The 27,500-nt window shown below is 53.4% G+C and overlaps 1 protein-coding gene across 3 annotated transcripts in view; it reads right to left on the bottom strand.

The window, feature by feature from the left end:
* The window catches only part of LOC123989545 (WD repeat-containing protein 7), a 366,883-nt gene that overhangs the window by 196,394 nt on the left and 142,989 nt on the right, over positions 1 to 27,500 (bottom strand). For all 3 annotated transcript variants that reach the window (XM_046290631.1, XM_046290633.1, XM_046290632.1), the window contains one exon: positions 20,566 to 20,682. In XM_046290631.1, the coding sequence (XP_046146587.1) occupies positions 20,566 to 20,682 (117 nt within the window). The remainder of the gene's footprint in view (positions 1 to 20,565; positions 20,683 to 27,500) is intronic.

Raw genomic sequence — 27,500 nt, 5'->3', positions numbered from 1 at the left:
CCATAAACCCTGCTGGGGTTCGGAACAGAGCAACACACACACCCACCCACACACGTGTCACTGGCCAGCCCATCCAACCGTGGGACAGGTGGAGGGGGGAGAGAGGGGGAGAGAAAGACCAGTGTCATCCTCTGGGATGTTCACCCCCTCACAGCTGGAGGACCGGAACAGGAAATCTCCTCCCCCCACAGGGCAGGTTCTCCTCTCCTCCCCCCACAGGGCAGGTTCTCCTCTCCTCCCCCCACAGGGCAGGTTCTCCTCTCTCCCCCCCACAGGGCAGGTTCTCCTCTCCTCCTCCCCCACAGGGCAGGTTCTCCTCTCCTCCCCCCACAGGGCAGGTTCTCTCCTCCCCCACAGGGCAGGTTCTCCTCTCCTCCCCCCACAGGGCAGGTTCTCCTCCACCCACAGGGCAGGTTCTCCTCCCCCCCCCCACAGGGCAGGTTCTCCTCTCCTCCCCCCACAGGGCAGGTTCTCCTCCCCCCACAGGGCAGGTTCTCCTCTCCCCACAGGGCAGGTTCTCCTCCCCCCACAGGGCAGGTTCTCCTCCCCCCACAGGGCAGGTTCTCCACAGGGAAGACAGAGCGTGTGGCCAGTCAGAGGTCAACCCTCCACAGAGACAGCTCTCTGACAGATTGGCCCCTCTATCCCACCGTCCATCTTTTTTCTCTTTCCCTTTTTATCACTCGCTCTCCAAGATTGGCCCCTCTCTCCCCTCTACCTCTCGCTCCCTCCCCCAGGGTTATGCATCTCTTCAGCTTGATCTACCCTACTCCTCCCCCTCTCTCCTCTCCGAAGATTGCTCCACTGTTCACTGTGACCTTTAACCTGGTGATCTGAGTGCAATTACAGTGAGGAGAGAAAGAAGAGAGAGAAGAAGAGGGAGAGAAAGAAAGAGGGAGGGAAGAAATAGAAGAGGGTTGGTAGAAGGACGGAGGGATGATGAGAGCTGCAGGTTTCAAAACCAGATAAATACTGAGCCAAATGGAAAGGAGGGACAAACACCAATAGATTAATATAAACCAAAAGCTCGGTTTCAGACTCCATGTGGTCAGACAACTGCCCCCCCCCCCTTTTGGCCTCCTCTCCCCCCCACCACCTCCCTCCTCCCTCCCTCCCTCCCTCCCTCCCTCCCTCCCTCTCCTCTGCCCCCCCCCCCACACCACCTCTCCTCCCCTCCCTCCCTCCCTCTCCTCTGCCCCCCCCCTGGCCTCCCCCCACCACCTCCTCCTCCCTCCCTCCCTCTCCTCTGGCCTCCTCTCCTCCCCTCTGGCCTCCGAGTGAAGAGAGACAATATGGAGAGAAAGGGGGAAATGGATGGAGGGGAGAAGATGGAGAGAAAGGGGGAAATGGATGGATGGGAGAAGATGGAGAGAAAGGGGGAAATGGATGGAGGGGAGAAGATGGAGAGAAAGGGGGAAATGGATGGAGGAGAGAAGATGGAGAGAAAGGGGGAAATGGATGGAGGGGAGAAGATGGAGAGAAAGGGGGAAATGGATGGAGGAGAGAAGATGGAGAGAAAGGGGGAAATGGATGGAGGGGAGAAGATGGAGAGAAAGGGGGAAATGGATGGAGGGGAGAAGATGGAGAGAAAGGGGGAAATGGATGGAGGGGAGAAGATGGAGAGAAAGGGGGAAATGGATGGAGGAGAGAAGATGGAGAGAAAGGGGGAAATGGATGGAGGAGAGAAGATGGAGAGAAAGGGGGAAATGGATGGAGGAGAGAAGATGGAGAGAAAGGGGGAAATGGATGGAGGAGAGAAGATGGAGAGAAAGGGGGAAATGGATGGAGGAGAGAAGATGGAGAGAAAGGGGGAAATGGATGGAGGAGAGAAGATGGAGAGAAAGGGGGAAATGGATGGAGGAGAGAAGATGGAGAGAAAGGGGGAAATGGATGGAGGGGAGAAGATGGAGAGAAAGGGGGAAATGGATGGAGGGGAGAAGATGGAGAGAAAGGGGGAAATGGATGGAGGGGAGAAGATGGAGAGAAAGGGGGAAATGGATGGAGGAGAGAAGATGGAGAGAAAGGGGGAAATGGATGGAGGAGAGAAGATGGAGAGAAAGGGGGAAATGGATGGAGGGGAGAAGATGGAGAGAAAGGGGGAAATGGATGGAGGGGAGAAGATGGAGAGAAAGGGGGAAATGGATGGAGGGGAGAAGATGGAGAGAAAGGGGGAAATGGATGGAGGGGAGAAGATGGAGAGAAAGGGGGAAATGGATGGAGGGGAGAAGATGGAGAGAAAGGGGGAAATGGATGGAGGAGAGAAGATGGAGAGAAAGGGGGAAATGGATGGAGGGGAGAAGATGGAGAGAAAGGGGGAAATGGATGGAGGGGAGAAGATGGAGAGAAAGGGGGAAATGGATGGAGGGGAGAAGATGGAGAGAAAGGGGGAAATGGATGGAGGGGAGAAGATGGAGAAAGAGCCACAAGAGAAAAAAAGGGGTGAGGGGAGGGAGGGGTTGCTAAAGGGGTGAGGGGAGGGAGGGGTTGCTAAAGGGGGAGGGGAGGGAGGGGTTGCTAAAGGGGTGAGGAGAGGGAGGGGTTGCTAAAGGGGGAGGGGCGGAGTGGACAGGCTGTGGCAAGGGCGATGAACTCTGAACTGTGATGTCACAGCTCTCAGAGACAAAGGTACAGGGACCAAGGACACCAAGCCCTGTGAACCCTCCTCTTCCTCTCCTCATCTATCCCCTGAGAACCCTCCTCTTCCTCTCCTCAGTCTATCCCCTGAGAACCCTCCTCTTCCTCTCAGTCTATCCTCTGTGAACCCTCCTCTCCCATCTCTATCCCCTGAGAACCCTCCTCTTCCTCTCAGTCTATCCCCTGAGAACCCTCCTCTTCCTCTCAGTCTATCCCCTGAGAACCCTCCTCTTCCTCTCCTCAGTCTATTACATTTACATTTAAGTCATTTAGCAGACGCTCTTTCCCCTGAGAACCCTCCTCTTCCTCTCAGTCTATCCTCTGTGAACCCTCCTCTCAGTCTATCCCCCGAGAACCCTCCTCCCATCTCTATTCCCTGTGAACCCTCCTCCCATCTCTATCCCCTGAGAACCCTCCTCTTCCTCTCCTCAGTCTATCCCCTGAAAACCCTCCTCTCAGTCTATCCCCTGAAAACCCTCCTCTCAGTCTATCCCCTGAAAACCCTCCTCTCAGTCTATCCCCTGAAAACCCTCTCCTCAGTCTATCCCCTGAGAACCCTCCTCTCAGTCTATCCCCTGAGAACCCTCCTCTCAGTCTATCCCCTGAGAACCCTCCTCTCAGTCTATCCCCTGAGAACCCTCCTCTCAGTCTATCCCCTGAGAACCCTCCTCCTCTCCTCAGTCTATCCCCTGTGAACCCTCCTCTCCTCAGTCTATCCCCTGTGAACCCTCCTCTCCTCAGTCTATCCCCTGAGAACCCTCCTCTCCTCAGTCTATCCCCTGAGAACCCTCCTCTCCTCAGTCTATCCCCTGAGAACCCTCCTCCCATCTCTATCCCCTGAGAACCCTCCTCCCATCTCTATCCCCTGAGAACCCTCCTCCCATCTCTATCCCCTGAGAACCCTCCTCCCATCTCTATCCCCTGAGAACCCTCCTCCCATCTCTATCCCCTGAGAACCCTCCTCCCATCTCTATCCCCTGAGAACCCTCCTCCCATCTCTATCCCCTGTGTATAGATTACATGCGGAGTCATTGATCAGAATACTCAGCCATTGACCATTGAAACTCCACACAATTTATAAATGCATCACAAACAAAAGTGTTGAATTATAGGATATAATCTATGCAGCACAATAAAAGCATACTGTTCTGAACAATAAGTAATAAACATTTACATTTAAGTCATTTAGCAGACGCTCTTATCCAGAGCGACTTACAAATTGGTGCATTCACCTTATGACATCCAGTGGAACAGTCACTTTACAATAGTGCATCTAAATCTTAAAGGGGGGGGGGTGAGAAGGATTACTTATCCTATCCTAGGTATTCCTTACACTATCAAGCATTGTGATGTCGCAATGCATCTATATGTCCATGTGTACTGGACTGTCATCTTCAGCAGGAAGATCATCCATTCAGGATAAATTGCACTAAATGACCTCCCTGAACTTCTCCGATCAGGGCTTTCTATTAGATTAGAGGGAGAGGGTAGCATTTCAGCTAAACCAATCATGAGTCCTTAATGACATCAGAGGTGATGGCAGGTTGACCTCTGACCCTCTCTGGCCGGCTGATGCAGAAAGGACCCCAGTCTGATTTGACAGTCCTCTATCCTTCATCAACTGACACCTACAGATGCAGAGAGGGAGAGGAACCTGGTCTAATGTGACAGGCTGGGAGAGGAACCTGGTCTAATGTGATAGGCTAGGAGAGGAACCTGGTCTAATGTGACAGGCTGGGAGAGGAACCTGGTCTAATGTGACAAGCTGGGAGAGGAACCTGGTCTAATGTGACAAGCTGGGAGAGGAACCTGGTCTAATGTGACAAGCTGGGAGAGGGAGAGGAACCTGGTCTAATGTGACAGGCTAGGAGAGGGAGAGGAACCTGGTCTAATGTGACAGGCTAGGAGAGGGAGAGGAACCTGGTCTAATGTGACAAGCTGGGAGAGGAACCTGGTCTAATGTGATAGGCTGGGAGAGGGAGAGGAACCTGGTCTAATGTGACAGGCTGGGAGAGGGAGAGGGACCTGGTCTAATGTGACAGGCTGGGAGAGGAACCTGGTCTAATGTGATAGGCTAGGAGAGGAACCTGGTCTAATGTGATAGGCTGGGAGAGGAACCTGGTCTAATGTGACAAGCTGGGAGAGGGAGAGGAACCTGGTCTAATGTGACAAGCTGGGAGAGGGAGAGGAACCTGGTCTAATGTGACAAGCTGGGAGAGGGAGAGGAACCTGGTCTAATGTGACAGGCTGGGAGAGGAACCTGGTCTAATGTGATAGGCTGGGAGAGGAACCTGGTCTAATGTGACAGGCTAGGAGAGGGAGAGGAACCTGGTCTAATGTGATAGGCTAGGAGAGGAACCTGGTCTAATGTGACAGGCTGGGAGAGGAACCTGGTCTAATGTGATAGGCTGGGAGAGGGACTTGGTCTAATGTGATAGGCTGGGAGAGGGACCTGGTCTAATGTGACAGGCTGGGAGAGGGAGAGGAACCTGGTCTAATGTGACAGGCTGGGAGAGGAACCTGGTCTAATGTGATAGGCTGGGAGAGGGAGAGGAACCTGGTCTAATGTGACAGGCTGGGAGAGGAACCTGGTCTAATGTGACAGGCTGGGAGAGGAACCTGGTCTAATGTGACAGGCTGGGAGAGGGAGAGGAACCTGGTCTAATGTGACAGGCTGGGAGAGGGAGAGGAACCTGGTCTAATGTGACAGGCTGGGAGAGGGAGAGGAACCTGGTCTAATGTGACAAGCTGGGAGAGGAACCTGGTCTAATGTGACAAGCTGGGAGAGGAACCTGGTCTAATGTGATAGGCTGGGAGAGGGACTTGGTCTAATGTGACAGGCTGGGAGAGGAACCTGGTCTAATGTGATAGGCTGGGAGAGGGACTTGGTCTAATGTGACAGGCTGGGAGAGGAACCTGGTCTAATGTGATAGGCTAGGAGAGGGAGAGGAACCTGGTCTAATGTGATAGGCTAGGAGAGGGAGAGGAACCTGGTCTAATGTGACAAGCTAGGAGAGGGAGAGGAACCTGGTCTAATGTGATAGGCTAGGAGAGGAACCTGGTCTAATGTGACAGGCTGGGAGAGGAACCTGGTCTAATGTGACAGGCTAGGAGAGGAACCTGGTCTAATGTGACAGGCTAGGAGAGGAACCTGGTCTAATGTGACAGGCTAGGAGAGGGAGAGGAACCTGGTCTAATGTGACAGGCTAGGAGAGGAACCTGGTCTAATGTGACAGGCTAGGAGAGGGAGAGGAACCTGGTCTAATGTGACAGGCTAGGAGAGGAACCTGGTCTAATGTGACAGGCTAGGAGAGGAACCTGGTCTAATGTGACAGGCTAGGAGAGGAACCTGGTCTAATGTGACAGGCTAGGAGAGGGAGAGGAACCTGGTCTAATGTGACAGGCTAGGAGAGGAACCTGGTCTAATGTGACAGGCTAGGAGAGGGAGAGGAACCTGGTCTAATGTGACAGGCTAGGAGAGGGAGAGGAACCTGGTCTAATGTGACAGGCTGGGAGAGGAACCTGGTCTAATGTGACAGGCTGGGAGAGGGAGAGGAACCTGGTCTAATGTGACAGGCTAGGAGAGGGAGAGGAACCTGGTCTAATGTGACAGGCTAGGAGAGGGAGAGGAACCTGGTCTAATGTGACAGGCTAGGAGAGGGAGAGGAACCTGGTCTAATGTGATAGGCTGGGAGAGGAACCTGGTCTAATGTGACAGGCTTTAAGACACTACCAGCTTTCAGACAGTAGGCAATTAAAGGTCACAGTTATGAAAACTTAGGACACTAAAGAGGCCTTTCTACTGACTCTGAAAAACACAAAAATAAAGATGCCCAGGGTCCCTGCTCATCTGCGTGATCGTGCCTTAGGCATGCTGCAAGGAGGCATTGAGGACTGTAGATGTGGCCAGGCCAATAAATTGCAATGTCCGTACTGTGAGACGCCTAAGACAGCGCTACAGGGAGACAGAACGGACAGCTGATCGTCCTCACAGTAGCAGACCACGTGTACAACACCTGCACAGGATCGGTACATCCAAACACCACACCTGCCGGACAGGTACAGGATGGCAACAACAACAGCCCGAGTTACACCAGGAACACGCAATCCCTCCATCAGTGCCCAGACTATCCGCAATAGGCTGAGAGAGGCTGGACTGAGGGCTTGTAGGCCTGTTGTAAGGCAATGGATTAATGGTCATTGTAGTTAATTAGCACATTTTTTTTGCGCTGAACTAGGTTGAATATTTGTTTAATGAAAACTACAACTCCCTTCAGCCCAGTGTTCCACATGGAGTTGATTTCTCTCTAGAGAAATAGCACGTTGGGCTCACAAAAAAAAACAGAACTAAATGGAATTCACGTAAGTGGACTAAGATTAGTCAATTTAATAAAAAATAAAATGTTGGTTAATCACTCAGCACTAGAAGTGCGTAAGAGCTACAGTATGCCAACAAAACGTAGATACATGTAGAGCTACAGTATGCCAACAAAACGTAGATACATGTAGAGCTACAGTATGCCAACAAAACGTAGATACATGTAGAGCTACAGTATGCCAACAAAACGTAGATACATGTAGAGCTACAGTATGCCAACAAAACGTAGATACATGTAGAGCTACAGAACAAAACAATCTCAGTGTAGAAATGCTAGTCCGCGATGGGACAAGAACATCCCTGCCGGCCAAACCCTCCCCTAACCCGGACGACGCTGGTCCAATTATGCGCCGCCCCATGGACCTCCCGGTCGAACCCAGATTCTCTAGTGGCACTGTGATGCAGTGCCTTAGACCACTGCGCCACTCGGGAGGGACTCCATAATTGAGCACATGACAGATGGATGGACAGAACAGAGAGGATGGGTGGTGTGATAGAGGAGTGGAGGAAGGATGGATGGCCATAGAAGCCACTGAGCTGTGGGGGGGTACTCGAGAAGTCTCATGAGGGGGTACTCGAGAAGTCTCAATTGGGGGTACTCGAGAAGTCTCATGAGGGGGTACTCGGATCCCTGGGGGGGTACTTGAGAAGTCTCATGAGGAGGGACTCTGGGTAGAGAAAAATTCAGTTGGTGCTGCAGTAACCGAAAAAAGGTTGGGAACCACAGTACTAGAGAGTATGAGAACGGTCGTAAAGTCACAAGTAGGTCTTATTTGGAATACCAGCGTTCAACTAATTAAAATACTACTGAAGAACAACGTGGTGGTGATCAAGAGAACATGCATCAGCTGAGAGTTAATCTGATGTGGACAGTAGGGAGGGAGGAGGGAGTTGGTTCAGTTTGAAGGGGCAGGCTGAGGAGTGTGGGAACGAGAGGAGGAGAAATAAACGTGTGAGGCTTTACGGATTAGAGATGAAAGCGGAGGAGACGTGGAGAGTAAGTGGGGAGACACAGCGAGACATGGGGAAGCACAGGGGAGAGGGGGCTGGGCGCAGAGGAGGTGCGAGGAGAGGCGCGGGAGGCTTTGCAGTCAGACTCGAAGATGATGGCCTTTAACTCTCTCTTTCTCACACACACACACTGCCCTCCTCTCTGCTTTCTCTTGTCCTCGTCAGATGTGAAGGAGAAACGAGCTCCACAGCTGCCCTCAGAGGAGATGACAGAGAGAGATGAGAAGGGGGAGAGAGAAGGGAGAGGAGAATAAAAGGGAGAGGAGAAGAGAGGAGAGAAGGGAATGGAGAAGAGGAGAAGAGAGGAGAAGGGAGATGATACGAGTGAAGAGGAGGAGGAGAGAAGAGAGAAGAGGAGATGGGAGGAAAGGAGAGAGCAGAAGGGAGGAGAAAGGAGAAGGGAGGAGAGAGGAGAAGGGAGGAGAGTTGGAGAGGAAAAGGGATGAGAGAGGAGAGAAGAGGAGATGGGAGGAGAGAGCAGAAGGGAGGAGAGAGGAGAAGGGAGGAGAGAGGAGAAGGGAGGAGAGTTGGAGAGGAAAAGGGAGGAGAGTTGGAGAGGAAAAGGGGATGGGAGGAGAGAGCAGAAGGGAGGAGAGAGCAGAAGGGAGGAGAGAGGAGATGGGAGGAGAGAGCAGAAGGGAGGAGAGAGGAGAAGGGAGGAGAGAGGAGAAGGGAGGAGAGAGGAGAAGGGAGGAGAGAGGAGAAGGGAGGAGAGTTGGAGAGGAAAAGGGATGAGAGAGGAGAGAAGAGGAGATGGGAGGAGAGAGCAGAAGGGAGGAGAGAGGAGAAGGGAGGAGAGAGGAGAAGGGAGGAGAGAGGAGAAGGGAGACAGAGAGAGGAGAAGGGAGGAGAGAGGAGAAGGGAGGAGAGAGGAGAAGGGAGGAGAGTTGGAGAGGAAAAGGGATGAGAGAGGAGAGAAGAGGAGATGGGAGGAGAGAGCAGAAGGGAGGGAGAGGAGAAGGGAGGAGAGAGGAGAAGGGAGGAGAGAGGAGAAGGGAGGAGAGAGGAGAAGGGAGGAGAGAGGAGAAGGGAGGAGAGAGGAGAAGGGAGGAGAGAGGAGAAGGGAGGAGAGAGGAGAAGGGAGGAGAGAGGAGAAGGGAGGAGAGAGGAGAAGGGAGGAGAGAGGAGAAGGGAGGAGAGAGGAGAAGGGAGGAGAGTTGGAGAGGAAAAGGGATGAGAGAGGAGAGAAGAGGAGATGGGAGGAGAGAGCAGAAGGGAGGAGAGAGGAGAAGGGAGGAGAGAGGAGAAGGGAGGAGAGAGGAGAAGGGAGGAGAAAGGAGAAGGGAGGAGAGAGGAGAAGGGAGGAGAGAGGAGAAGGGAGGAGAGAGGAGGAGTGGATGTGACACTCAAGTCCCTCAGACAGACAGACAGCCAGGAGGGACCAGGCAGACAGCCAGGAGGGACCAGACAGACAGCCAGGAGGGACCAGACAGACAGCCAGGAGGGACCAGACAGACAGCCAGGAGGGACCAGACAGACAGCCAGGAGGGACCAGACAGACAGCCAGGAGGGACCAGACAGACAGCCAGGAGGGACCAGACAGACGTCTCAAAAGACCAGACAGCCAGGAGGGACCAGACAGACAGCCAGGAGGGACCAGACAGACAGCCAGGAGGGACCAGACAGACAGCCAGGAGGGACCAGACAGACAGCCAGGAGGGACCAGACAGACAGGAGGGACCAGACAGACAGGCAGGAGGGACCAGACAGCCAAATCTTTCACCCGTTTACATTCCCAACCAGTTGGAACAAACAGAAACCACATAGACACCACTATATTTACATCCTACCAACCCATATAGACACCACTATATATACATCCTACCAACCCATTAGGACACCACCATATTTACATCCTACCAACCCATATAGACACCACTATATTTACATCCTACCAACCCATATAGACACCATCATATTTACATCCTACCAACCCATATAGACACCACTATATTTACATCCTACCGACCCATATAGACACCACTATATTTACATCCTACCTACCTATCCATTCATCTCAAAGGACCCTAATATGAATCTAATTTCTCTACATCCTTCCTTCCCTACAACGGTTTCTCAAATCTAGTCCTGGATTAACGAAGCATCTCTAACACCGCAACATCTTGCCACACAACCACACCCTGCCACACAACCACACCCTGCCACACAACCACACACAACCACACCCTGCCACACAACCACACAACCACACCCTGCCACACAACCACACCCTGCCACACAACCACACCCTGCCACACAACCACACACAACCACACCCTGCCACACCCTAACACACCCTGCCACACCCTAACACACCCTGCCACACAACCACACCCTGCCACACAACCACACACAACCACACCCTGCCACACAACCACACACAACACACTCTGCCACACAACCACACCCTGCCACACAACCACACACAACCACACAACCACACACAACCACACCCTGCCACACAACCACACACAACCACACACAACCACACCCTGCCACACAACCACACACAACCACACCCTGCCACACAACCACACCCTGCCACACAACCACACCCTGCCACACAACCACACACAACCACACCCTGCCACACAACCACACACAACCACACCCTAACACACCCTGCCACACACAACCACACCCTGCCACACAACCACACACAACCACACCCTGCCACACAACCACACCCTGCCACACAACCACACACAACCACACCCTGCCACACAACCACACACAACCACACCCTGCCACACAACCAGACCCTGCCACACAACCACACACAACCACACCCTGCCACACAACCACACCCTGCCACACAACCACACCCTGCCACACAACCACACCCTGCCACACAACCACACACAACCACCTGCCACACAACCACACCCTGCCACACAACCACACACAACCACACCCTGCCACACAACCACACCCTGCCACACAACCACACCCTGCCACACAACCACACACAACCACACCCTGCCACACAACCACACACAACCACACCCTGCCACACAACCACACACAACCACACACAACCACACACAACCACACCCTGCCACACAACCACACCCTGCCACACCCTGCCACACAACATACCCTGCCACACCCTGCCACACAACCACACCCTGCCACACAACCACACCCTGCCACACAACCACACACAACCACACCCTGCCACACCCTAATACACCCTGCCACACCCTAACACACCCTGCCACACCCTAACACACCCTGCCACACAACCACACCCTGCCACACAACCACACCCTGCCACACCCTGCCACACAATCACACACAACCACACCCTGCCACACAACCACACCCTGCCACACAACCACACAACACACCCTGCCACACAACCACACCCTGCCACACAACCACACCCTGCCACCCAACCACACCCTGCCACACCCTGCCACACAACCACAGCCTGCCACACAACCACACCCTGCCACACAACACACACAACCACACAACCACACCCTGCCACACAACACACACAACCACACAACCACACCCTGCCACACAACACACCCTGCCACACAACACACCCTGCCACACAATGCCACACCCTGCCACACAACACAGCTGACGCCTTAAATTTTTTTGACGTTTCTCTGATTGGTTGGGAAGTAAAACCATAGCAACAATCAACAATCGGCAGCGTAGCCTAGTGGTTAGAGCGTTGGACTAGTAACCGGAAGGTTGCGAGTTCAAACCCCCGAGCTGACAAGGTACAAATCTGTCGTTCTGCCCCTGAACAGGCAGTTAACCCACTGTTCCCAGGCCGTCATTGAAAATAAGAATTTGTTCTTAACTGACTTGCCTGGTTAAAGGTAAAAATAAAATAAAAAAAATATCACTGTGTGCTTTGATCCTCTCATCTATAACCTACATTTCCTCTCCTCCTCCATGCAAAGCTTCCATCCTGAGCAGTGGGTCCATTATGAAATAAGGCTATTAGAAGAGCAGTGTATTGTAAATGTTGTAGCGGCATGTAGCATGCTGGTAGTGTGTGTGTGTGTACACAGTATGTACCTAAGCATGGCTGGTCAGCTTGGTTGGTAGTGGAGGAGAAGAAAGGTATGGCATGGAGAGAGAGAGGAAGGGGAGGAGACAGGAAGGGGAGGGGAGAGGAAGGGTTAGGGGGACGCAGGGAGAGAGAGCATCCCTGTACACACACACACACACACACACACAGGCCAGGGATCATCAACTAGATTCAGCCGTGGGTCGTCCCAGCAATCAGATCACCGAGAGGCCCCAGCAATCAGATCCCCGAGAGGCCCCAGCAATCAGATCCCCGAGAGGCCCCAGCAATCAGATCCCCGAGAGGCCCCAGCAATCAGATCCCCGAGAGGCCCCAGCAATCAGATCCCCGAGAGGCCCCAGCAATCAGATCCCCGAGAGGCCCCAGCAATCGACCTCAAAGCAAAAATTTTTTTTAAATGACATTTCTGTAAGTTGAGTCTGTTGTTAAAGCCGGGTGTTAACACTGCACAAAGGTAGTTCATCAGTAAGCATTGCATTGTAAGCAATCACTGCATGGCTCGACGTTATTGAGAACAAAAATACGCTCTCAGGCCGGGCCGAGCTGGCGGGTCGGCTTGCTGCAGACCAGTCAATACCCCCAGACATGCTTGACAATTTATCATTTTCAGCTCTCATTTTTCACATATTGAAAAAGTGTTTCTCCATTTCTTATGGCGGTGTTACATCTGTTAGCCGGATTACTAAAACAGAGACGGGCTTGCAAGCTATTGTAGATCTCCCTCTCCACTCCACTCCTCTCCACTCCACTCCTCTCCTCTCCACTCCTCTCCTCTCCTCTCCACTCCTCTCCTCTCCACTCCACTCCTCTCCACTCCACTCCTCTCCACTCCACTCCTCTCCACTCCACTCCTCTCCACTCCACTCCTCTCCACTCCACTCCTCTCCACTCCACTCCTCTCCTCTCCACTCCACTCCTCTCCACTCCACTCCTCTCCACTCCACTCCTCTCCTCTCAGCACTTAAAATAAAACATTTAGTCAGTGTCACAACAGTTAACAGCCTTGATGCCGTTTCAATATCAAGCCAAATCCCAGATCTTTAAAGCTAAAGTCACGCATTACTTATTTACAGAACAAACTGAGTACATATTCAGAAACAGGGCAAAGCTGGTAGAGTTTGTGACACTGTGAAACAATATCCACACTATCTATTTACTGGGAATAGCTTCGTTATTCCGCACGCACACACACACACACACACACACACACACACACACACACACACACACACACACACACACACACACACACACACACACACACACACACACACACACACACACACACACACACACACACACACACACACACACACACACACACACACACACACACACACACACACACACACACAGTCAAGCTGCCAAGCGTGGACTAATGTGAGAAATGTGTTAGCTCACTAGGGGTGGGCTCCCAAGTGGCACAGCGGTCTATGGTACTGCATCTACAGGCCCTGGTTCGATTCCAGGCTGTATTACATCCGATTGGGAGTCCCGTGGCCCAGCGTCGTCCGGGGTGGGCCGTCATTGTTCTTAACTGACTTGTTTAGTTAAATCAAAAGAATATAGGCTACCACTCTACTCCCCTACAAATCATCCCTCCAGACCACCATACTGCTACAGTACAGAACCAGACAGTAGCAGGAGGAATCATCCCTCCAGATCACCATACTGCTACAGAACCAGACAGTAGCAGGAGGAATCATCCCTCCAGACCACCATACTGCTACAGAACCAGACAGTAGCAGGAGGAATCATCCCTCCAGACCACCATACTGCTTCAGTACAGAACCAGACAGTAGCAGGAGGAATCATCCCTCCAGACCACCATACTGCTACAGAACCAGACAGTAGCAGGAGGAATCATCCCTCCAGACCACCATACTGCTACAGAACCAGACAGTAGCAGGAGGAATCATCCCTCCAGACCACCATACTACTACAGAACCAGACAGTAGCAGGAGGAATCATCCCTCCAGACCACCATACTGCTACAGAACCAGACAGTAGCAGGAGGAACCTCTTTTCACTGTCTGGCAAATGTGTCTCTCTCTGGTTTACTTTGCGTATGGAAATCTGAAATGCTTTCCTGGCACCGTTCATGGTAACTGTTGTTGAAATATGATCAGAGTTTTCCTATTCATGACTTAGATTCTTGTGGATGTGATTTTTCAGTGTGAAACTGAACCATGTTTTACCTCTCTCTCTGTGTGTGTGTGTGTGTGTGTGTGTGTGTGTGTGTGTGTGTGTGTGTGTGTGTGTGTGTGTGTGTGTGTGTGTGTGTGTGTGTGTGTGTGTCAATGGCTCCAATTAGTGCTCTCATGAGAACAGGCAGGTGACGACAGACCGATTGGAAGATCCCGCCGGCAACAGACAACACAGTCAAAAGTAGTGCACTATATAGGGATTAGGGAGCCATGTGGGACACAGCATGTTGTCTAAAGGCTGCTTACCAAGTGCCTGATAATCCATAGTCCAATCCAACCCATGACGGGTCCAACTGAAACTCCACAGGGGAATGAAGCGAGGGGCTGGTCCACAACTAATTACTCCCAGGACCTCTATAAACTGACCCGTGTGTAAAACAGAGAGAGGGAGAGGAGAAGAGACAAAGAGGGAGATTGTCTTCCTCCACACTGTATATATAACACAAGACGATATTTGTTAAATCGGCAAATAGGCTGTGCCTCTCTCTGCGTGGCTATCTGCTGGACTCCCCCCTCTCTGCGTGGCTATCTGCTGGACTCCCCCCTCTCTGCGTGGCTATCTGCTGGACTCCCCCCTCTCTGCGTGGCTATCTGCTGGACTCCCCCTCTCTGCGTGGCTATCCTGCTGGACTCCCCCTCTCTGCGTGGCTATCTGCTGGACTCCCCCCTCTCTGCGTGGCTATCTGCTGGACTCCCCCTCTCTGCGTGGCTATCTGCTGGACTCCCCCTCTCTGCGTGGCTATCTGCTGGACTCCCCCTCTCTGCGTGGCTATCTGCTGGACTCCCCCTCTCTGCGTGGCTATCTGCTGGACTCCCCCCTCTCTGCGTGGCTATCTGCTGGACTCCCCTCTCTGCGTGGCTATCTGCTGGACTCCCCCTCTCTGCGTGGCTATCTGCTGGACTCCCCCTCTCTGCGTGGCTATCTGCTGGACTCCCCTCTCTCTGCGTGGCTATCTGCTGGACTCCCCCTCTCTGCGTGGCTATCTGCTGGACTCCCCCCTCTGCGTGGCTATCTGCTGGACTCCCCCTCTCTGCGTGGCTATCTGCTGGACTCCCCCTCTCTGCGTGGCTATCTGGACTGACCCCCTCTCTGCGTGGCTATCTGCTGGACTCCCCCTCTCTGCGTGGCTATCTGCTGGACTCCCCCTCTCTGCGTGGCTATCTGCTGACTCCCCCTCTCTGCGTGGCTATCTGCTGGACTCCCCCTCTCTGCGTGGCTATCTGCTGACTCCCCCTCTCTGCGTGGCTATCTGCTGGACTCCCCCTCTCTGCGTGGCTATCTGCTGGACTCCCCCCTCTCTGCGTGGCTATCTGCTGGACTCCCCCTCTCTGCGTGGCTAAGCTATCTGCTGGACTCCCCCTCTCTCTGCGTGGCTATCTATCTGCTGGACTCCCCCTCTCTGCGTGGCTATCCTGCTGGACTCCCCCCCTCTCTGCGTGGCTATCCTGCTGGACTCCCCCTCTCTGCGTGGCTATCCTGCTGGACTCCCCTCTCTGCGTGGCTATCCTGCTGGACTCCCCCTCTCTGCGTGGCTATCTGCTGGACTCCCCCTCTCTGCGTGGCTATCCTGCTGGACTCCCCCCTCTCTGCGTGGCTATCCTGCTGGACTCCCCCTCTCTGCGTGGCTAAGCTATCCTGCTGGACTCCCCCTCTCTGCGTGGCTATCCTGCTGGACTCCCCCCTCTCTGCGTGGCTATCCTGCTGGACTCCCCCTCTCTGCGTGGCTAAGCTATCCTGCTGGACTCCCCCTCTCTGCGTGGGGGATCTGCTGGACTCTGCTGGACTCCCCCTCTGCGTGGCTATCCTGCTGGACTCCCCCTCTCTGCGTGGCTATCCTGCTGGACTCCCCTCTCTGCGTGGCTAAGCTATCCTGCTGGACTCCCCTCTCTGCGTGGCTATCTGCTGGACTCCCCCTCTCTGCGTGGCTATCTGCTGGACTCCCCTCTCTGCGTGGCTATCTGCTGGACTCCCCCTCTCTGCGTGGCTATCTGCTGGACTCCCCCCTCTCTGCGTGGCTATCTGCTGGACTCCCCCTCTCTGCGTGGCTATCTGCTGGACTCCCCCTCTCTGCGTGGCTAAGCTATCTGCTGGACTCCCCTCTCTCTGCGTGGCTAAGCTATCTGCTGGACTCCCCCTCTCTGCGTGGCTATCCTGCTGGACTCCCCCTCTCTGCGTGGCTATCCTGCTGGACTCCCCCCTCTCTGCGTGGCTATCCTGCTGGACTCCCCCCTCTCTGCGTGGCTATCCTGCTGGACTCCCCTCTCTCTGCGTGGCTAAGCTATCCTGCTGGACTCCCCCCTCTCTGCGTGGCTATCTGCTGGACTCCCCCCTCTCTGCGTGGCTAAGCTATCCTGCTGGACTCCCCCTCTCTGCGTGGCTATCTGCTGGACTCCCCCTCTCTCTGCGTGGCTATCTGCTGGACTCCCCCTCTCTGCGTGGCTATCTGCTGGACTCCCCCTCTCTCTGCGTGGCTATCTGCTGGACTCCCCCTCTCTGCGTGGCTATCTGCTGGACTCCCCCCTCTCTGCGTGGCTATCTGCTGGACTCCCCCTCTGCGTGGCTATCTGCTGGACTCCCCCTCTCTGCGTGGCTATCTGCTGACTCCCCCCTCTGCGTGGCTATCTGCTGACTCCCCCTCTCTGCGTGGCTATCTGCTGGACTCCCCCTCTCTGCGTGGCTATCTGCTGGACTCCCCCTCTCTGCGTGGCTATCTGCTGGACTCCCCCTCTGCGTGGCTATCTGCTGGCGTGGCTATCTGCTGGACTCCCCCCTCTCTGCGTGGCTATCTGCTGGACTCCCCCTCTCTGCGTGGCTAAGCTATCTGCTGACTCCCCCTCTCTCTGCGTGGCTAAGCTATCTGCTGGACTCCCCTCTCTGCGTGGCTATCCTGCTGGACTCCCCCTCTCTGCGTGGCTATCCTGCTGGACTCCCCCTCTCTGCGTGGCTATCCTGCTGGACTCCCCTCTCTGCGTGGCTATCCTGCTGGACTCCCCTCTCTGCGTGGCTAAGCTATCCTGCTGGACTCCCCCTCTGCGTGGCTATCTGCTGGACTCCCCCTCTCTGCGTGGCTAAGCTATCCTGCTGGACTCCCCTCTCTGCGTGGCTATCTGCTGACTCCCCTCTCTGCGTGGCTATCTGCTGGACTCCCCTCTGCTCTCTGCTGTCCCCTCTCTGCGTGGCTATCTGCTGGACTCCCCCTCTCTGCGTGGCTATCTGCTGGACTCCCCCCTCTCTGCGTGGCTATCTGCTGGACTCCCCCTCTCTGCGTGGCTATCTGCTGGACTCCCCCTCTCTGCGTGGCTATCTGCTGGACTCCCCTATCTCTGACTGCGTGGCTATCTGCTGGACTCCCCCTCTCTGCGTGGCTATCTGCTGGACTCCCCCTCTCTGCGTGGCTATCTGCTGGACTCCCCTCTGCGTCTGCGTGGCTATCTGCTGGACTCCCTCTCTGCGTGGCTATCTGCTGGACTCCCCCTCTCTGCGTGGCTATCTGCTGGACTCCCCCTCTCTGCGTGGCTATCTGCTGGACTCCCCCCTCTCTGCGTGGCTATCTGCTGGACTCCCCCTCTCTCTGCGTGGCTATCTGCTGGACTCCCCCTCTCTGCGTGGCTATCCTGCTGGACTCCCCCTCTCTGCGTGGCTATCCTGCTGGACTCCCCCTGCGTGGCTATCCTGCTGGACTCCCCCTCTCTGCGTGGCTATCCTGCTGGACTCCCCTCTCTGCGTGGCTAAGCTATCCTGCTGGACTCCCCCTCTCTGCGTGGCTATCTGCTGGACTCCCCCTCTCTGCGTGGCTATCCTGCTGGACTCCCCTCTCTGCGTGGCTAAGCTATCCTGCTGGACTCCCCTCTCTGCGTGGCTAAGCTCCTGCTGGACTCCCTCTCTGCGTGGCTATCCTGCTGGACTCCCCCTCTCTGCGTGGCTATCCTGCTGGACTCCCCCCTCTCTGCTGGCTAAGCTATCCTGCTGGACTCCCTGCGTGGCTATCTGCTGACTCCCCCCTCTCTGCGTGGCTATCCTGCTGGACTCCCCCTCTCTGCGTGGCTATCCTGCTGGACTCCCCTCTCTGCGTGGCTAAGCTATCCTGCTGGACTCCCCCTCTCTGCGTGGCTATCTGCTGGACTCCCCCTCTCTGCGTGGCTATCTGCTGGACTCCCCCCTCTCTGCGTGGCTATCTGCTGGACTCCCCCTCTCTGCGTGGCTATCTGCTGGACTCCCCCTCTCTGCGTGGCTATCTGCTGGACTCCCCCTCTCTCTCTGCGTGGCTAAGCTATCTGCTGGACTCCCCCTCTCTGCGTGGCTATCCTGCTGGACTCCCCCTCTCTGCGTGGCTATCCTGCTGGACTCCCCCCTCTCTGCGTGGCTATCCTGCTGGACTCCCCCCTCTCTGCGTGGCTATCCTGCTGGACTCCCCCTCTCTGCGTGGCTATCCTGCTGGACTCCCCCTCTCTGCGTGGCTATCTGCTGGACTCCCCCTCTCTGCGTGGCTATCTGCTGGACTCCCCCTCTCTGCGTGGCTATCTGCTGGACTCCCCCTCTCTGCGTGGCTATCTGCTGGACTCCCCCTCTCTGCGTGGCTATCTGCTGGACTCCCCCTCTGCGTGGCTATCTGCTGGACTCTCTGCGTGGCTATCTGCTGGACTCCCCCTCTCTGCGTGGCTATCTGCTGGACTCCCCCTCTCTGCGTGGCTATCTGCTGGACTCCCCCTCTCTGCGTGGCTATCTGCTGGACTCCCCTCTCTGCGTGGCTATCTGCTGGACTCCCCCTCTCTGCGTGGCTATCTGCTGGACTCCCCCTCTCTGCGTGGCTATCTGCTGGACTCCCCCTCTCTGCGTGGCTATCTGCTGGACTCCCCCTCTCTGCGTGGCTATCTGCTGGACTCCCCCTCTCTGCGTGGCTATCTGCTGGACTCCCCCTCTCTGCGTGGCTATCTGCTGGACTCCCCCTCTCTGCGTGGCTATCTGCTGGACTCCCCCTCTCTGCGTGGCTATCTGCTGGACTCCCCCTCTCTGCGTGGCTATCTGCTGGACTCCCCCCCCTCTGCGTGGCTAGGCTATCTGCTGGACTCCCCCTCTCGTCCTACCAGACCCCCTCTCATCCTACCGGACCCCCTCCCCTCGTCCTACCGGACCCCCTCCCCCTACCTAACGCTGAACACACTACCAGCCTATCACAACTCTCTGTGACTCAACGCCACCGCCCCATCACAACGCCACCGGTCTATCACAACGCAACGCCACCGGCCTATCACAACGCAACGCCACCGGCCTATCACAACTCAACAGTGTGAACTGTGTTACTCTAACTCAGTAATTAGAGTACAGTATTGGAAATTCTATGTGCTTCTTGACAGGCCAATGGCCATGCAAGATACTAACCATTGGACATGCTCCTTACAGGACACATCACTGCACTCTATACTCCTCTGTAAACTGGTCATCTCTGTATACCCGTCGCAAGACCCACTGGTTGATGCTTATTTATAAAACCCTCTTAGGCCTCACTCTCCCCTATCTAAGATATATACTGCAGCCCTCATCCTCCTCATACAACACCCGTTCTGCCAGTCACATTCTGTTAAAGGTCCCCAAAGCACACACGTCCCTAGGGCGCTCCTCTTTTCAGTTCACTGCAGCTAGCGACTGGAACGAGCTGCAACAAACACTCAAACTGGACAGTTTTATCTCAACCTCTTCATTCAAAGAGTCAGTCATGACAGTTGTGGCTGCTTTGTGTGAAGTATTGTTGTCACTACCTTGTCCTTTGTGCTGTTGTCTGTGCCCAATAATGTGTGTACCATGTTGTTGTCATGTGTTGTTGCCACCATGTTGTGTTGTTACCATGTTGTTCTGCTACCATGCTGATACCATGTTGGGTTGCCACCATGCTGGGTTGATACCATGTTGGGTTGATACCATGTTGTTCTGCTACCATGCTGATACCATGTTGGGTTGATACCATGTTGTGTTGTTACCATGTTGTTCTGCTACCATGCTGATACCATGTTGGGTTGATACCATGTTGGGTTGATACCATGTTGGGTTGATACCATGTTGGGTTGATACCATGTTGGGTTGATACCATGCAACAGTCTACAAGGTAGTGTGTGTGTCCAGGTAAGAGCTTGGAGTCCTGTAGACAACAGTCTACACGGTAGTGTGTGTGTCCAGGTAAGAGCTTGGAGTCCTGTAGACAACAGTCTACACGGTAGTGTGTGTGTCCAGGTAAGAGCTTGGAGTCCTGTAGACAACAGTCTACACGGTAGTGTGTGTGTCCTACCTGCTATGATGTCATCGTCCGTGACTTCCATCTCTTCGGCAGTGGGGAGCTGTGTTTCCACAGGAAGGGTATCGGGAAGGGGTGGGGACGGCACGGCGGCGTCAGCAGAGGTTCCCGCTGTACAAACACAAATAAACAACACACATCAGGTCAAGAAGACTGTCCAACAACCATTTCTAGCCTGTTTCAACCACATTCTCCAATGGGTCAGTGGATGTTCCCTGTAAAGACCAAATAAATAACACACATTATGTTTAGATAGAAATGTGATAAATAAAGTTTGATTGGATGGTTGATGTTAATAGATTGAAAAAAAAAAAACAACCAACTGAAAACTATTTTCATTTGAGAAAAATATCCTCATCATAATTTGCACGGATGTAAAAATGTGGAGAAGTCCATTGAGCCATACCACCACGATCGTTCTGGGTGACACAGTCAGAAACTAAGGAATTCAGACAGACACAAAACCCACTAACCTCCTTCCTGCTACAATTAATGTCACTAATTTCCCCTGGTTCCTTTGTGTCCCTTGGTTAAGTATCTCATCAGGCCTTATTGGGGATGGAAGCAACATTACAGTTCCTTCATTAACCCCTTTATCATTACACCTACTTTTATTCTGCCGGTTCATTTAACCCTTATCCTGGATTTACCTTAAAATACGCTTTTCATTACGACCAGGACAGTGAATCAATGGTGCTTAAAGGTGAGAACGAGCTAATCTCTGCTAGCGCTAATTAATGAAGCTAAATGCCCCTCTCCTCCTCCTCTTCATCTCTCTGCTCCTCCCTTTCCCCCTCCTCCTCTCCATCTCTCTGCTCCTCCCTTTCCCCCTCCTCCTCCTCCTCTCCATCTCTCTGCTCCTCCCTTCCCCCCTCCTTCTCCTCTCCATCTCTCTGCTCCTCTCTTTCCCCCTCCTCCTCCTCTCCATCTCTCTGCTCCTCCCTTTCCCCCTCATCTCCATCTCTGCTCCTCCCTTTCCCCCTCATCTCCATCTCTCTGCTCCTCCCTTTCCCCCTCATCTCCATCTCTCTGCTCCTCCCTTTCCCCCTCATCTCCATCTCTCTGCTCCTCCCTTTCCCCCTCCCCTCCTCTTCTCCATCTCTCTCTGCTCCTCCCTTTCCTCCTCCTCCTCCTCCCCTTCTCCATCTCTCTGCTCCTCCCTTTCCTCCTCCTTCTCCTCCCCTTCATCTCTCTGCTCCTCCCTTCCCCCTCCTCTTCATCTCTGCTCCTCCCTTTCCCCCTCCTCTTCATCTCTCTGCTCCTCCCTTCCCCCTCCTCTTCATCTCTCTGCTCCTCCCTTCCCCCTCCTCCTCCTCCTCGCTCTCCTTTAGTATCTTAGTGACACAGAACAGATGTAGCTTCTCAGCACTCGTTAGCAGTTCAGAGACAAGCGGCTCTATCCACTAGGCACAAACAGTAGATCAGAGACAAGTGGCTCTATCCACTAGGCACAAACAGTAGACATCCCGTCTGAACTGGGAAAGGTACTACCTGAACAGGTACAATGTAGGGTTGCATCCAACTTCTAACACGTTTTAGTGAGGCGTGTCCTAGTGAACACGTTTTAGTGAGGCGTGTCCTAGTGAACACGTTTTAGTGAGGCGTGTCCTAGTGAACACGTTTTAGTGAGGCGTGTCCTAGTGAACACGTTTTAGTGAGGCGTGTCCTAGTGAACACGTTTTAGTGAGGCGTGTCCTAGTGAACACGTTTTAGTGAGGCGTGTCCTAGTGAACACGTTTTAGTGAGGCGTGTCCTAGTGAACACGTTTTAGTGAGGCGTGTCCTAGTGAACACGTTTTAGTGAGGCGTGTCCTAGTGAACACGTTTTAGTGAGGCGTGTCCTAGTGAACACGTTTTAGTGAGGCGTGTCCTAGTGAACACGTTTTAGTGAGGCGTGTCCTAGTGAACACGTTTTAGTGAGGCGTGTCCTAGTGAACACGTTTTAGTGAGGCGTGTCCTAGTGAACACGTTTTAGTGAGGCGTGTCCTAGTGAACACGTTTTAGTGAGGCGTGTCCTAGTGAACACGTTTTAGTGAGGCGTGTCCTAGTGAACACGTTTTAGTGAGGCGTGTCCTAGTGAACACGTTTTAGTGAGGCGTGTCCTAGTGAACACGTTTTAGTGAGGCGTGTCCTAGTGAACACGTTTTAGTGAGGCGTGTCCTAATGAACACGTTTTAGTGAGGCGTGTCCTAATGAACACGTTTTAGTGAGGCGTGTCCTAGTGAACACGTTTTAGTGAGGCGTGTCCTAATGAACACGTTTTAGTGAGGCGTGTCCTAGTGAACACGTTTTAGTGAGGCGTGTCCTAATGAACACGTTTTAGTGAGGCGTGTCCTAATGAACACGTTTTAGCAGGGACAGAACACACAACGGGTCTCCTGAAACTACACCACTACAGCGACACACACACACACACCTGCTGCCTTCTGCTCGATGAGCACGCACTTTTATTGCCATATCGAATATACATTTGATGAAGTGTGTGTGTGTGTGTGTGTGTGTGTGTGTGTGTGTGTGTGTGTGTGTGGGTGGTTCAGAATGATTCATTCCAGGCTCCCTGAGAAAACGTTCCTTTATGGTTCAATTCTCCATTGACAACTGACATATTTAAAGAGAAAATGTTTATTTATTCCACTAGTAGCTAGATCTGGTGGGGGGTAAACATGGCACTAGTAGCTAGATCTGGTGGGGGGTAAACATGGCACTAGTAGCTAGATCTGGTGGGGGTAAACATGGCACTAGTAGCTAGATCTGGTGGGGGGTAAACATGACACTAGTAGCTAGATCTGGTGGGGGTAAACATGGCACTAGTAGCTAGATCTGGTGGGGGTAAACATGGCACTAGTAGCTAGATCTGGTGGGGGGTAAACATGACACTAGTAGCTAGATCTGGTGGGGGTAAACATGACACTAGTAGCTAGATCTGGTGGGGGGTAAACATGACACTAGTAGCTAGATCTGGTGGGGGTAAACATGGCACAGTGACGAGGGGGAGGTGGCACAGTGACGGGGGGAGGTGGCACAGTGACGGGGGCGGTACAGCTCTCTACGGAGCCGTCCCCCTCGCTCTCTACGGAGCCGTCTCGCTCTCTATGGATCGGATATAGACTAGAGCCCATAAAGAGGGACAGTGTGGGGGACATAGAGCCCATAAACAGGGACAGTGTGGGGGATATAGACTAGAGGCCATCACTTCAGGTAGTCTGAATTGAGATCCATCTCTACCTCCTCCAAGGTCAAACGGCCGATGTCAGCTGTCACACATGGCTTCCACATGGCCTCGTTAGCCCCTGGAGTGGGACCGGTCTCGTTAGCCCCTGGAGTGGGACCGGCCTCGTTAGCCCCTGGAGTGGGACCGGCCTCGTTAGCCCCTGGAGTGGGACCGGCCTCGTTAGCCCCTGGAGTGGGACCGGCCTCGTTAGCCCCTGGAGTGGGACCGGCCTCGTTAGCCCCTGGAGTGGGACCGGCCTCAGCCCCTGGAGTGGGACCGGCCTCAGCCCCTGGAGTGGGACCGGCCTCGTTAGCCCCTGGAGTGGGACCGGACCATCCAACCATGCCCCACTCTGACCCTCCTCCTACTCCCAACCTCCTGCCAATCTTCCTGTCCTTCCGCTACAACATTGGAGTCTCGTCTGGACCTAGTCTATTCTTTCATCAGAGTGAAGTTCAAATAATTTAGCTGTGCTTGATCAGGCTTGTCCCGGCCTCAAGCAATGGAACTGTCTCAAAAGTGCAAACCCGTGCCTACCTCCTGTGTCACTCAGGCCTCCCTGGGGGTGACGTGGGGGGTTAGTGGGCAAGACCAGATTAATGAAACAAACCCGCTGCTCCAGTGACCAAGGAGGTGGGCACGGTTTGCACTCTCTCAAGGAGGCTCACCTGTGTCGGATTTTAATCACCTGGTTATTCATCCATCCATCCATCCATCCTCCCTCCCTCCCTCCCTCCCTCCATCCATCCTCCCACCTGCTGACCCGGGCCCCAGGGGCCAGCTGGGCCCTCCCAAAGAAAGAAACAAACAAGGGGAGAGCGGTAGAGAGAGGGGTAGAGAGAGAGGTAGAGAGAGGTAGAGAGAGCAAGAGAGAGAGCGAGAGATCAGCCACCATCACCTCACGTTTCAGCGTGATAATACACGGCCCCATGTCTCAAGGATCTGTACGCAATTCCTGGAAGTTGAAAATGTCCCAGTTCTTCCATGGCCTGCATATTCACCAGACATGTCACCCATTGAGCATGTTTGGGATGCTCTGGATCGTTGTGTACGACATCATGTTCCAGTTCCCGCCACTATCCAGTAACTAAACACATCCATTGAAGAGGAGTGGGACAACATTCAACAGCCTGATCAACTCGATGTGAAGGAGATGTCACACTGCATGAGGCAAATGTTGGTCACACCAGATACGGACTGGATTTACGATGCACGCCCCAATTATTATTATTATTGTTTTTTAAAGGTATCTGTAACCAACAGATGCGTATCTGTATTCCCAGTCATGTGAAATCCATAGATTAGGGCCTCATGAACTTACACTGAACAAAAATATTAAAACGCAACATGTCAAGTGTTGGTCCCATGTTTCATGAGGTGACCCCCCCCCCCCCAAAAAAAGGTTGTACTAATCTGTTAACCCCCCCCCTAATCTGTTTACCTCCCTGTTCGTGAGCATTTTATTCTTTGTCAATATAATCCATCCACCTGACAGGTGTGGCATATCAAGAAGCTGATTAGACAGCATGAACATTACAAAGGTGAACCTTGTGCTGGGTAGAGTTGATCAGGCTGTTGATTGTGGAATGTTGTCCCACTCCTCTTCAATGGCTGTACGAAGTTGCTGTTGGTTTTTTTATTTTTTATGATTCAATGCTTTTACATGTTTCTTGAATTTCTATGTTGTGAGACTTTTTGATGGAATATTTTTTACATAGATAATCAAAAATAGGTTCATATAAATTCCTCAAATCTTGTATGGCTAATTCTTGTGGCTTTGTTGTGGTTAAATAATTTCACACGTCGCAGAGTGGAGGCCTACTGTGAGGCCAGAGAGTAGAGGAGGCCTACTGTGAGGCCAGAGAGTAGAGGAGGCCTACTGTGAGGCCAGAGAGTAGAGGAGGCCTACTGTGAGGCCAGAGAGTAGAGGAGGCCTACTGTGAGCCCAGAGAGTAGAGGAGGCCTACTGTGAGGCCAGAGTGGAGGCCTACTGTGAGTCCAGAGTGGAGGCCTACTGTGAGTCCAGAGTGGAGGCCTACTGTGAGGCCAGAGTGGAGAGGAGGCCTACTGTGAGGCCAGAGTGGAGAGGAGGCCTACTGTGAGGCCAGAGTGGAGAGGAGGCCTACTGTGAGGCCAGAGTGGAGAGGAGGCCTACTGTGAGGCCAGAGTGGAGAGGAGGCCTACTGTGAGGCCAGAGTGGAGAGGAGGCCTACTGTGAGGCCAGAGTGGAGAGGAGGTCTACTGTGAGGCCAGAGTGGAGGCCTACAGTGAGGCCAGAGTGGAGGCCTACTGTGAGGCCAGAGTGGAGGCCTACTGTGAGGCCAGAGTGGAGGCCTACTGTGAGGCCAGAGTGGAGGCCTACTGTGAGGCCAGAGTGGAGGCCTACTGTGAGGCCAGAGTGGAGGCCTACTGTGAGGCCAGAGTGGAGGCCTACTGTGAGCAGAGTGGAGGCCTACTGTGAGGCCAGAGTGGAGGCCTACTGTGAGGCCAGAGTGGAGGCCTACTGTGAGGCCAGAGTGGAGGCCTACAGTGAGGCCAGAGTGGAGGCCTACTGTGAGGCCAGAGTGGAGGCCTACAGTGAGGCCAGAGTGGAGGCCTACTGTGAGGCCAGAGTGGAGGCCTACAGTGAGGCCAGAGTGGAGGCCTACTGTGAGGCCAGAGTGGAGGCCTACAGTGAGGCCAGAGTGGAGGCCTACAGTGAGGCCAGAGTGGAGGCCTACAGTGAGGCCAGAGTGGAGGCCTACTGTGAGGCCAGAGTGGAGGCCTGCTGTGAGGCCAGAGTGGAGGCCTGCTGTGAGGCCAGAGTGGAGGCCTGCTGTGAGGCCAGAGTGGAGGCCTACTGTGAGGCCAGAGTGGAGGCCTACTGTGAGGCCAGAGTGGAGGCCTGCTGTGAGGCCAGAGTGGAGGCATACTGTGAGGCCAGAGTGGAGGCCTACTGTGAGCCCAGAGTGGAGGCCTACTGTGAGGCCAGAGTGGAGGCCTTCTGTGAGGCTAGAGAGGACTAGTCAGAAAGAGGTAGGTGGGCAGCCAGAATGAGAGAAAGACAGAGTTAGAGAAAGAGAGTTTATATTAAAACCTGAGTTTGTTTCTTTCTCATATCTGATTATTTCCCTTATTTTTCCCCTTGTTTACTTCCTGTCTATTTCACTGGTTTACTTCCTGTCTATTTCACTAGTTTACTTCCTGTCTATTTCACTAGTTTACTTCCTGTCTATTTTCACTTGTTTACTTCCTGTCTATTTTCACTTGTTTACTTCCTGTCTATTTCACTTGTTTACTTCCTGTCTATTTTCACTAGTTTACTTCCTGTCTATTTTCACTAGTTTACTTCCTGTCTATTTTCACTAGTTTACTTCCTGTCTATTTTCACTAGTTTACTTCCTGTCTATTTTCACTAGTTTACTTCCTGTCTATTTTCACTAGTTTACTTCCTGTCTATTTTCACTAGTTTACTTCCTGTCTATTTTCACTTGTTTACTTCCTGTCTATTTTCACTTGTTTACTTCCTGTCTATTTCACTTGTTTACTTCCTGTCTATTTCACTTGTTTACTTCCTGTCTATTTCACTTGTTTACTTCCTGTCTATTTCACTTGCTTTGGCAATGTAAGCATAAGCAGGGGGGGCTGCAGTCAGAGGAAGTGGGATTCAATAGAGATGATTCCCAGATTCAGAGCATTGAAGTGAGACACGAACTTCAATCACCATTAGGGCCTTTTAA

Source organism: Oncorhynchus gorbuscha, linkage group LG11 (assembly GCF_021184085.1).
Source record: "Oncorhynchus gorbuscha isolate QuinsamMale2020 ecotype Even-year linkage group LG11, OgorEven_v1.0, whole genome shotgun sequence".
Lineage (NCBI taxonomy): Eukaryota > Metazoa > Chordata > Actinopteri > Salmoniformes > Salmonidae > Oncorhynchus > Oncorhynchus gorbuscha.
This window is presented reverse-complemented; position numbering and strand designations above follow the sequence as displayed.